Raw genomic sequence first — 12,097 nt, forward strand, 5'->3', positions numbered from 1 at the left:
CATCTCGTTGATAAATGATAATCGATCAAGTAAAGTTGAGTTGAAGCAATTGATTCCGATTCTAAATTGGTGTAAACGCGAGTGTGAATAGCTATTCGTCAAAATGTGCCCTGCGACTGATTGACGACCGGTCCAGGGTTTACCCCGCCTCATCCAAAGTCAACTGGGAGATCCCGTGACCCTCAACATTTGCTTCATTGGGCATCAAATGTTGTTTCTGGTTTTGGTCCAAACCACAGAACCAAATAAGTGTGAACACATCTCAAAATTCATACATCACTATTAGCTGAAAGGATGCGGCAGGTGGATGGCCACCTTTCAATTGACTCTCTGAATTCTATGGGCAGGGACCACCCAAATTGAAGCCATTAGGCGGCCGCTAATATGACCACAGTACATTAGTAAACATGGCCCCTTATAGCATGGTAGACAAATGAAAAGCCATCTCCAGCCCCTTTATAGCAACAAAGCTTTCTCAGAAGTGCTGCAAAATGCCAGGAAAGGAATGTTTACAGCTCAACACTGAATGCTTCTTCTTCTTCTTCTTCTTCCTGATCTCACTTTCTACTCCCAGGCCTGGCAGCGCTCCCATGAACTTGCCCTAAACTAATAAACACAGGATTGTTTCCCTTATATAGCTCGGTTCAAGAGACAGCATCGCAAGTCTTTGAGAGCCCGTTTAAGAAAAAAATGGTTCTGGCCAAGCACCAAGTTGGGGAGCTGCCGGTGGAGGCGGTGGGCCGACAGAATGACTGTGTAGCGGTCGTTCATTAATGGCCACTTAAAGCGCTATTTCTGGTACTGTCATCAGCAGAGGTTTGGATGCGTCAAGTTGAGAAGGCAGCAGAGCAAGTTGCACACAAAACCGTGTCTCAATGTAAAATCTTATTGATGGATGCATTTTCTTGAAAAGAATTACACCCTGGAAATTAAGATAAAGTCTGTCTTATACAGTGGTACGTTGGCTTACGACGAGTGCCCCAAATAACGAGAAACAAACTCAACTTCAACAGGAAGCGCAAAAGTAGCTTCTGATAGGCATTCCAGACATTCCACACTAGCCTGTCGACTAGTAAATGGACAGTGGCGCGTTGGGCTCCGCCGTACCCCAAAGTGATTATGCTGAAAAGCGAGACCGCATGAGAGGAATATTTTGTGACACTTTTACAATTAAATGCCGAACACTAGCACTGCACAAAAATGGCGCCACATTTTACCAACTGGATTTCTACGACATTCATAAATCTCAGGAAAACTCCATGCTCCATGATTTACAGCCAGCCTCAGTTAAGTCTTTGGTGAATTGAAGTGTTCTAAACAAATTGTGGTCAAACTGACCAACGTACTATCTGTCAATGACCACAAAAACTCCACCATGACATAAAGTGATCTCTCACTACTTGATCCTATACATTTCACTCGGCAACACTGGGACCACAAGCACGTCCTCCACCTCCAGAAGGGTGGCCTTATTCAGTGGGGTGACTCCCTCAGACACAGTTTGCCGCCAAATATTCGCAGCAAGAATCTAACCCTGATGGGATAACCAAGAATAGATGCCCCAGAGGCTGCGGGGGGCTGAGGAGCCTGGTGAAAGGGGGTGGGATGCATTTCCAGCACTCCCAGAAATGTTCCCTAAGAAAGCTGCGAGTGACTCTGCAGGGGAATTCCACCGTCGGATTAATTTCACACACACACCACCATGGTGTCATGGCCACTAAAATACTCCGATGACTGATAGAAATGTAGAAATTTGTCAACAAACGTGCTGAATAATGAGAACACCATTTGTTTATGACTTTGGGATTTAGAAGCCAGCTGCTGTCAAGGCAGCAGACCCGGCCGTGTTTAATCGCGGAAATAAAAAGGGGCGGGCCCCATACCTTTTCGGGTGACGGTCTCAATGGGCACTGTTTGTTATTTGTGCCTGTCTAATAATGACAGATGTTTGGTCTTGACGTATGGTCTTGCATGCACACCTATATAGTTAGATACCATCAATTTAAAAAAAAATAAAAAATCAATGCTGCCAAAACCAACCATTCTTATTCTCCTGCATATCTACAAGCGGTCTTTACAGTTAGAAATCAAGCAATCACTCAAAGAGGTAATGTGGGCCATTTTATCACTGAAAATTCATCAGGCCTGGACATCAGGCAAGGACAAAGAAGCCCATAATTGATTACATCTTCAGTTACAAGTTAAGTTGGAAAACATAAATAACAGTCAAAGAGGGGAATGATGGAGGTAAAAGGGCTTTAAAAATTAAATAGTAATGACACCATAGTTATTTAGAACATTTTTTAGGAGGCAAATAAGGATTTTTTTTTTTTTTGGTCTGCTTATGTATAAATACACCCAGACAGCTGGAACAAATCATAATATGATAAATTGTTTTGGAAAGCTCGTAAAGATGACTCTTAAAATTTGTAAAATATAACTGTCATTCATCTCACAGTGCTAGTATTTCACCAGTAGGACTGTTACCTGGATTTTGAGCTTAGCAACTTTTATTATACAGTACATACTGGATAGAACTAATACAATGGGTTAGCAAGTGCTTCTTTTTTTTTGACAAGTTGTTTTAAGTGAGCGTATCAAATGTGTGGTTTAGTTGAAGGCACAATTTCTCACTTCAAGTTTAAATTTTGTGTTACATCAGCGTGTGTTACCAGGCAGCTTCCCATCACCATGACAACCACTACGGCTGTACAAATACTTTAGGACGATAAAATGTAGTACAAAAAAAAATGCACTGCTCCTCCACAAGTATATATCCTAATTAAGTTGTTCTCTGTTGTCATGTGTGCTAAGATGAAGAAAGAATTCTTGAAGAAGTGGCCCTGATGATTGTAATGTTGTGATTTGACTCTCATGTTTATGAGACTTATGCATGCAGCGACTCGGTCACAACAAAGTGTCAAATTCTGCTTTATCGACTTGAACTAGGCCACAAATTCCTCAGTAGCCACATTGTTGACCAAATTTGACCATGTTTGAAAAAAAATATATGAGAAGGGCAAACACAGACTCCCACTCAAAAATGACATGCAAGTGACTACCACCTCTTCATTCATTTCTGTGAACATCAAAGTATTAACGTGTGTGCGTGTTTTGCTTTGTCCCTTTTGTGCCTCTTTTTTTCTGAAAGACGAGCTAAAAGAGCTTATGGCAGACAACAGTCATTTTTCTTTACTTTAAACTGATTACAGGTATAAGCATTTTTTCCCCAACAAATCCCTCCTTAAATTGAACTAGTTCCATTCCACAATTTTCCATGACTTACATTATAAATGTCATTAAGCTGCTCCCTCTCTGTGCACAGTATAATACATACAGACGTAGGTTTGATCATGAAACACAAGATCAAAGCAAATAAGGTACAATAAAATGTGCAATTTTTTGCAGAAGATAAAGAATACATGCCTGTGATTACTGTTGTATGCTCGGTCAGCATGTGTTGTACTTGTGGTCAAAAATAAGCTGTTCAAAATGCTGTAACATCAATGCTAGTTTTCTTAGCATTTCACAGTATGTGTTAGCATTAAGCTAGCAAACTTTTGTAGGGCAAAGTTAGGTGGTTTGGTGAAATACAAAACAGCTAATTTTCATGATTTTACATTTAGTTGTAAAGAAAACTAACATGGAGCAGCAACGAACAGCTTGAAGTAAGCATTTGGCCTCTTATTTTGAAGAATTGTTCGCCATCTGTAGTTTGTCGTGAAGTTCGCTACCACCATAGTTAGCGCACAAAACCGAGACTTTGCTCGCAATTCAAGATGAGAAAACTGGCAAAAGATGTCTGATCTCAAAAGACTCGTGTGTCTCAAAAGACTTGTGTACATTTTATAATGAATTGTAGGGGAAATTATGTGTACAGTAGGGACTGTAAACAGCAAAGTACAGTTCAAAAAGTATGTATAAGTATGAGGCAGACGGGCTAAACACTAAGGACACCATGCTGCTCGTCCAAGACCTTCCTCCACCATTCTTAATCAGCAAAATGCCTCATTTGAACATGTTGCCACAATTATTACAATTTCCCCAATTTTGCCAACTGTCCTTTCCCATTGGACTGACAATTTATTATCATTATTATTATTATTATGACCGTTAATGTTACACTCCCTCTCTCACAGTCATATGCATGAAGTTAAAAGTGATGAACACTGGATCATTCACCTCCTTCTCCCCAGGCCTGTTTTTATTCATTGTCAAAAATCAATAAATAAGCCATGCACATCTAATAAGGAGTTCCAGGCCACACCCCTTCACACATGCCCACCAGAGGTTAGTCACCCACCCGAGGATCGTCAATAAACAATCGACTTGGTCATCTTTCAATCGAATGAAGCTCATGTCTACCCTGTGATTTCAGCACTAAACGTGTGAACAGTTACGGCGCGGCAGAAGAGGGTTTCAGCATGCCGCTTTGAGAACATTAAATTTAAGTGGCAAATAACATTACTGTTCACGGCCACTACAGCCTCCATGGATCAGTGCTAAGGTAATGAAAAAGCTCTTCATTTGCTCCTTGCCGACAAGGACGTCCGATACAGTTTGGCCACTTGAAGTTAATGGACGGGGAGCTGCATGTTGAAGCAGCATTTAACTACAATGAACAGCAAGGAAATGTTCACACAGATGAGCTGGCCCTGGACTATAACTTAATGACATCAACTCGAAAATCGATCGTGCAAGTTGACAATATACACATTTTAAAAGATGTATTGTGCACTGCGATTGGCTGGCAACCAGTCCATGTTGTACCCCGCCTACTGCCCAAAGCCAGATGAGATTGGCTCCAGCACCCCCCGCGACCCTTGTGAGGAATAAGCGGTCAAGACAATGGATGGATGGATGGATGGATTTATTGTGCAATTTATATGGAGATATTGTAATTTAAGTCACCAGTAATTTAGGGATATGACATTTAAAAAAAAAAACATCTAAAAATGTGAAAAAGTCTTGCTCATTTGCAAATGTACATTTTACATCCTGTCCAAGTACTGAAGGCCAAACACTTGGCGCTTCTAGTGCACTCCACAGCAATGTGCGATAATTCATTCTCCACTCTGAAAATCATGTTTTCAGACCACAGTCACACAAGTTTCATAAAGTTTGAAAAAGACACTTAATCCATAAATGCACAACTGTGCGGAAGGACACAGTTGAATATGGAAAAGGCTCGCCACCACAACGCTTCAAAAGCTCAGTCATGTGTTTAATCACACATGAAAACAAGAATATTTTGCATCCTTTGATATTTTTGATTTAGCAAGAGCTCTGCGGTGACATAATATTCCTTCAGCTATAACGATAATGGTGAGATTCTGGAACATACAGATACCAGGATATGGGTCACTAACCTTTATAAAACTGAGAGCTACTTGTTGGGTACTGACTACCAGCTTGATACCCTTCTGCTACAACAAACAACTACTGGTTGTTGGCTTTTTTAAATTACCTAACGATGCTAGCTATCTTAAATTAGCTAATGATGTTCATTTAATGTGTGGTTATGTAAACTAGTAATGTGCTTTATAAACGTGAATATTCCCAAAACTTTGGGCATTCTCCGTCTTTTACGCACTCTTTGGCCTGTGCTTACTGTTATGGAAGTCTGCAGTGATTGACCGTGTGAAGAAATTATCTCCACAAAACCCTGCAATAGAGCAAAAATAATCCGCAAAACAAAATTAAATGTGATTTTAAAAACTACAATAGGGTGAAACTACAACAAAGTGAACCATGACATGGTGAGGGACGACCGTATACAAGTACAAGCTATTTTCAATATTGTCATTTCAAAATGCCAAGTGTGACGTAAAAAAAAAAAAAAAAATAGCATCAAAAAAGTTAAATGTGCACCTCACTGGTGAGCTAATTTTAGAACAGGCCCGTGGGCTACTCATTTGACATGTGGGCACCATGTTGGTATGCAGGCAACCAGAGGTGAGATGGAAGAAGGTTCCGTTGACCTGCTTCATTTCTCAGCTCACCTTACATGACACATTTTATTTAGCATCATTCTACACAAACCAGGGACACCTCTCATGTCTTTTTCTCTCCATTGGCTCAAGGGGGCTTGACTGATACAAAGGATGGCTGAGAAAATAATTTATTACATATATTTTCAGAATATCAAATAAAATGTTGGCGGAGCTACACATATTTCTGACGGGGTTATATCCCCCATAGTCCCCATGTAGCACTATCTCTGGCACAAACCTGCCTCATAAAAGTGGATAAGTGTAGGCTACTACACACCACTACACAAAGCATGGTGGAGTACTAGCAGGCTGCTCTCCGGGAAGGGGTGTGGCAGTCAGTGGAGACATGGTAGCAAACGTGCATGGGGAAGCTGCAGGTTGAATCCATGAACGTACAGGCAACAACCCTGATAGCAAACATGAGACGGTCTCTTTCAGGAATACGAGGAAGCAATACAATGAATTGTGGTGGGGGGTTCATTATCCCAGTGCATGCATAACCCAGGGGTGGGGTCATAAAACAAAGTTGCAAACAATCCATTCAGTCATGCTTGACACCGTACATTAACATGGCGGGGACCCGTGCATTCGAATTTCCCCCCCCTCTCCGCCCCTCCTCCGGGCAACTCTCCAAACAAAAGCCGGCAGAGACGCCTCCCCCGCCGGCGTGCTGCTGCAGCCCGCGCCGGCGAAGCCACCGGAGGGAACCGGCTCGTCTGTATCAAGACTCCACAAGTTGCGCGTCGATTCAACGAAGCATCTCAGCGTGTTGGGAGCTCGCAACTTCACCGGTCAATGCGCACGCACGGCAACACAACGGCAGCCACGCACACGAGGCAGTGCTTCTTCTCCAAACCCCGATTAGCTGGAGAAGGTCAGGCGGCTTTCCGGCGTGTGCCGCAGAAGAGGTGTGCGCCGCGGTAATCGGATTACATTGTTGCATCAAAAAGAAAAAAGAAAAAAAAAAAAAAAGAGCAGCCTACCTTCAGATGCTCCACTGGCGCATCGCAGGACGCACGGTGGCGGATACTTCCGCTGATTTAGCGGCAAAATAATATCCTAAACGGTGTGACGGGAGATTTCCAAGTGGCCGGATAGTGCGTGTGTGCGTGGGGGGGGGGACAGTGTCGAGTAATGCGCGTGAGTGAGTGTGCGCGTAAAAGGGGAGGGGGAGCAGATCCTCCAGTGGGGGCACAAAAGGAAATACGTCACTTTAAATGGACCACGCTTTGTAGTCCATTCAGCCACTCCCACACAAACATTCAAGTAAATAACCAGCAAGATTTTACTGAATTAGAAATGACTGACAGTTGATCATTTAAAACATTTTTTGCATATAAATTAAAAAAATAATTTTATTAGTATTAGTCAATAACATCTATCAATTATTTTAACCGTGCAATTTTCAATGAAATTCAATTTTAATAGATTTGCAAAAGTTGCTGTTTTCCCAAATACATTATTTAAAATATATATATTGTTACGTTTTCAATAATTATGCGATTATTAGATTTAATTAACACAAGTTAGAAGCTTTTACAAATTATTTCGCTATAAATACACCTCAAATTTAAACAGATTTAAATTTAAAATCAACAGATAAATCAAGATATTTAAATTGAAATCATTTAAAATCATTGATATCAATTATAAACTGTTTTAACTCACTTTTTTTTTCCAATTAAAAACAGTGCTATCGTTTGATTCACTGATTAGCCAGTGGGCAAATTCTTGATGAAGATGTACAGTAATTCATTTGGTGCTGGAGAATAAAGTCAATAGCCTCTACTCAAGCTATCAATGGATAGAAGGGAACAGTTGCCTGAGAAACCAAATAAAATTCCAAACATTCTGATGGAAGCGACATGTTGACACATCTGTCTGCGACCTTAATCTCCACATTTCCTCCCAGCAATCCACCCCAAAAGTTAAAATGTGGGAGCGAGACGTCTCCGGGAAGAGATTAACATTGGATTGATTCCCGTCAACTGCCCGTAATCCATAATCTGCATGTCAACATTCCACGTAGGGTCTGTAATGTGGAAAAAGTTTAACTTTTGAGGCTCACACTTTGCTTTCAACAAGCTACCCGCAGCCAAAAAAAGGAAGGAAAAGACAGGAGGGTTGGAAAAATCCCTTCAAGGTAAGGCTTCAAGGGCCATGCAGACGCCACATCGGGGTGTCAGGTTTGGGCCTGTGCTTATTGAAATTGGAGACGTGTATACTGTAATTAGTGCAGTGTGAAGTGATTCTGCAGCACACGCATGGAAGACACTGGAATGCACAGAACACACTAAAAATAAACAATTAATGACCTTGTGGTGGGGTCATCTGTAACAAAAACAAAACAAAACAAGGATGTCATGGTTTTTGTCTATTAGGCAATCTGAAGTCAGACAAATACTACCATCTAGTGGTCAATCACACAGAGTGCAGCAGGGTCATATAGCAAAGGAACATTTATTTAGGGATTTTCCACAATCATAAATTTACTATAGAAAATGAGCAGGTGGACACTTATTCAATTTAATATGTTATAGGTTGTTGTACAATGATGTCCATCACCTCAACTCTTCAGTCTCCACAGTTACAGGTCTTGGTTCCCGTATCTCAGACTCCATACCAGGCAAAGTCGTCCTTCTCCGTGCCGCCAGCTCTATCTTCTGCACGAGCTCCACGTCCCACGGATGCGTGACGAAGCTGAGCACCTCGCCGCCTTCGCACCCGCCGGCCCTCCCCACCCGGCCGGCCCGGTGGATGTAGTCTGTGTGCGACTCCGGGAAATCGTAATTGACCACCAGGCGCACCCGGGACGTGTCCAGGCCTCGCGAGGCGACGTCGGTGCACAGGAGAACGTTGACCGTGCCTTTCTGGAAGTTGTGGAAGATGCCCGCACGGACCACAGCCGGCATCTCCCCTTGGAGGCGAGCGTGCGGCACCCCCATCTCCTCCAACGAGTACCTGTTGTGGGGGGTTTAATTAAAAAAAAAAAAAAAGATCGTGAGAATCATGACATCGAGAAAACCTGGAATTTTCCTTGACATGCAGCCTAGGGCTATGTAATTAATCGAAATTCAATTACAATTTCAATTATTGCACGCCACAATTACAAAATCAACATAATCATAAAAAAAAGATTATTAATACTAATTTTTGTGTTGTTTAAATTTATACATTTGCACTTTTTTTAATACTAATTTAATACATTTTGTTTCATACAAAAGGAAGATGCATAATTATAGTGTTTTAAAAAAAACCTCCCTAATAGAGATTTTTTTGTTTAAACATTTTCTTGTTTTGTACCAAAAAATAAATGACCATTTTTGCTAGCACAAATAAATAAATAAATATATAAATATTATAAATTCTGTTTGGTCCAAAAGGAACTTACATAATTAAAGTGTTTCTATTTTTTTAATTGGTCTTAATATTTTTAAATGTGTAACTGTAAACATTTTCTTGTTTTGTTCCAAAAAAATAAATGATCGTCCTACTGCACAGTGCACAAGTTGCACCCTAACTTCAAGTTTTTGCCAACATACATACATACATACATACATACTTATTATTAGGGGTGTTAAAAAAAATCGATTCGGCGATATATCGCGATACTACATCGCGCGATTCTCGAATCGATTCAATAATAGGCAAAATCGATTTTTTTTTTTTTTTTTTTTTTTAGGATTCACACCTTAAGCATGGAAGAATGTTATATGAACGGAACATTAAGCCTTAATATTCTATTTTAATGCTGTTTAAACATGAAATAGATTACAACCTCTATAAGACTGAAATTTCAGATAAATAAATAATACATTTTCATATAAATCTTACACTCTACAAGCTTACTGATTAGTATTTTCTAAATTTGAATGAAAAAAAATCGCAACAATCGACTTATAAATTCGTATCGGGATTAATCGGTATCGAATCGAATCGTGACCTGTGAATCGTGATACGAATCGAATCGTCAGGTACGAAGCAATTCACACCCCTACTTATTATAAATCTCTATTATTATAAATTCTGTTTGGTCCAAAAGGTACTTAATAATTATCCTGTTTCTATTGTTTTTTAATTGGTCTTAATATTTTTAAATGCTTAAACATTTTCTTGTTTTTGTACTAAAAATTACATAATCGTTTGAATAATTGTGATTTCAAATATTGCCAAAATAATCGTGATGATTATTTTTTTCCATAAATCAAGCAGCCCTACCCCAGCCAGTTGACGGTGGAAGCCTTGTTGCAGAACACAAGGACGGCATCCCCTCCTGCTCCTCCTCCGTGTTCCTGCTGGAGTCGTTTCAGGTAATGGTTGAACTCCAGGATCTTATCCTGCCCTCTCACCTTGAGGAAGGTCTGCTTTACGTGCGGCATGAGGAAGTGGAGCATCTTACTCTTGATGACCACCATGCTGCCGAGATCAGTCACCTGGTTGAGGACGTCGCCGACGCCGCAGGGGAAGGTGGCACCCACCACAAGCAGCTGGGCCTTACGGACGGGGCCTTGCGTCTCGTCCGGGACGCTGGCGATTTCGGTGTGCCGCAAAATGTCCTCCAGCATGTTGGCGAAGCTCGGGTCGAACATGGTGTCCGCTTCGTCCACTACAAGGAAGCTCAGATGGCTTAAGTCCAAGTAGCGTCTCCGCAGGGCTTTGACCAGAGCACCCGGTGTGGCTACTAAAATGTCAGGAACGCCTTGCTTGAACACCCCCTTGATGTGCCCCACGCCTCGCCCGCCTCCTATCGTCCGCGTCACCATTCCCAGTGGGGCACACAGGCTCCTGGACACAGATGCTACCTGTTCAGCCAGCTCCCTGGAGGGCACCACAACTGCAGCGTGGATTTTAGGAGACCCCTCCTCATGTATCTCATTATCCACGTGCAACTTGTGCACAATTGGCAGCAGATAACTCAGCGTCTTCCCACTTCCCGTTTCGGCTGCACACAGGATGTTGTGACCCCTCATCACCTTGGGGATGGTTTGAAGCTGCACAGTGGTGGGATGAGTGATGTTTAAGCGTTCCAAAGTCTCCACCAGCTCCTTGGAAATATGCAGTTTATGGAAGGTCTTCACTGGCTTTTTAATATCCTCCTCCTGCCCGCTTCCGAACACAAAAGGGGCAACAGATTTGATGTTGTTGACGGTGAAATAATCCCCGAATGACTTTTTGTGCTTCCATCCTTTGGAGCAGAGTGTAGGCTCGTCAAATTTGCCGTGCGTGTATCCTGCAGACTGGTTCAAACTGGCGTTCCTGCTCTGGATGAGGAGCTTGCCAGCTTTGCTGGTGTTAATGTTGTTCCTGCCTCGGGTTTGCTTCACATTCTCAATGCGATTCTGCGTAGACCGAGGGACGCGAATGACAGGGATCTCTTCCGGCGAGGCCGCGCAGACCGAAAAATAAACAAGATCGGTCGAGAGACTATTTATTCTAGTCCAGTAAATTCTTGAAGAAGCTAGAGCAGAGTAGCCGACCTTCAGAGACCACATTCTGGTAACGTGAATGCGAGCCTGCTAGAGGCTAAAATGTAGCAACGAAGAAGCGTGAATAAAACATGGAGTTACCTCATAAAACAAAGCGATTAATCCACTGGGGGTCTTCATCAATTAATCAAAAAATAAACTGTAATGTGCTTCCAAAACGCCATTTAAAAAACAACAAAAAACTAATTAAACGCGACGGTATGCGTTAGGTGATTGTTGATGACGATTGTGGCCGGACGCGGATTGATGACGTCGTTATTTAGTTATGTATTTTTTTGCTCTGCTTAAAAAAAATGCAGTATTCAAAACTTTATTAAACAATATTTATGTGCGCTTAAGAAGAAAACAATAGTATGAAAAGTACATATAAATCGCGTATAACAACGACTATTTTCACAGAAGAATAAGCGTTTTCACCCACACACGCTCGCGCACGCACACACAAATTGAATGATTACCTTCATTTTTCAAATAGATTTTCAAGTCAGACACTGACATTTAGATCCCAAAATAACACACAAACATACTTATACTGATTGATACAGTTGGGCTTGAACAATCTGAAGTCTACAGTATTTGCTTTAATTTCTGCAATTGTTCATTTACTTCATTTATTCA

At 41.5% G+C, this 12,097-nt stretch overlaps 2 protein-coding genes across 5 annotated transcripts in view; both read right to left on the minus strand.

Annotated features, from left to right (window-relative positions):
* Positions 1-7,114, minus strand: part of tln2a (talin 2a) — a 75,124-nt gene extending 68,010 nt beyond the window's left edge. Inside the window, exon 1 of one of the 2 annotated variants that reach the window (XM_077519850.1) lies at positions 6,977-7,114. The gene's annotated coding sequence lies outside the window, so the exon portion shown is untranslated. The remainder of the gene's footprint in view (positions 1-6,976) is intronic. The other variant, XM_077519851.1, reaches the window with a different exon arrangement.
* Positions 7,115-8,439: 1,325 nt separating this feature from the next.
* Positions 8,440-11,694, minus strand: ddx28 (DEAD (Asp-Glu-Ala-Asp) box polypeptide 28). 3 transcript variants are annotated; one of them, XM_077518179.1, is made up of 3 exons: positions 10,427-11,694; positions 10,212-10,288; positions 8,440-8,954 (listed from the first exon to the last, which is right to left on the minus strand). In XM_077518179.1, the coding sequence occupies exons 1-3, from the start codon at positions 11,483-11,485 to the stop codon at positions 8,555-8,557; spliced, it is 1,536 nt and encodes a 511-aa protein (XP_077374305.1). In that variant the 5' UTR covers positions 11,486-11,694; the 3' UTR covers positions 8,440-8,554. The 3 variants fall into 3 exon arrangements, with proteins under 3 accessions (XP_077374305.1, XP_077374304.1, XP_077374303.1); XM_077518178.1 differs by having other exon boundaries at positions 10,343-11,694; XM_077518177.1 differs by having other exon boundaries at positions 10,212-11,694.
* Positions 11,695-12,097: the final 403 nt, after the last annotated feature.

The sequence above is a fragment of the Festucalex cinctus genome, chromosome 4 (assembly GCF_051991245.1).
Source record: "Festucalex cinctus isolate MCC-2025b chromosome 4, RoL_Fcin_1.0, whole genome shotgun sequence".
In the NCBI taxonomy this organism is placed as follows: Eukaryota; Metazoa; Chordata; class Actinopteri; order Syngnathiformes; family Syngnathidae; genus Festucalex; species Festucalex cinctus.

Bases quoted from the DNA above. Each gene is read 5' to 3' on its own strand.
- ddx28 (XM_077518177.1), bottom strand. From the start codon at position 11,485: ATGTGGTCTCTGAAGGTCGGCTACTCTGCTCTAGCTTCTTCAAGAATT. The intron at 8,955-10,211 runs GTAGGGCTGCTT...CCCCCACAACAG, and splicing joins TCCACCGTCAACTGGCTGGG to GTACTCGTTGGAGGAGATGG.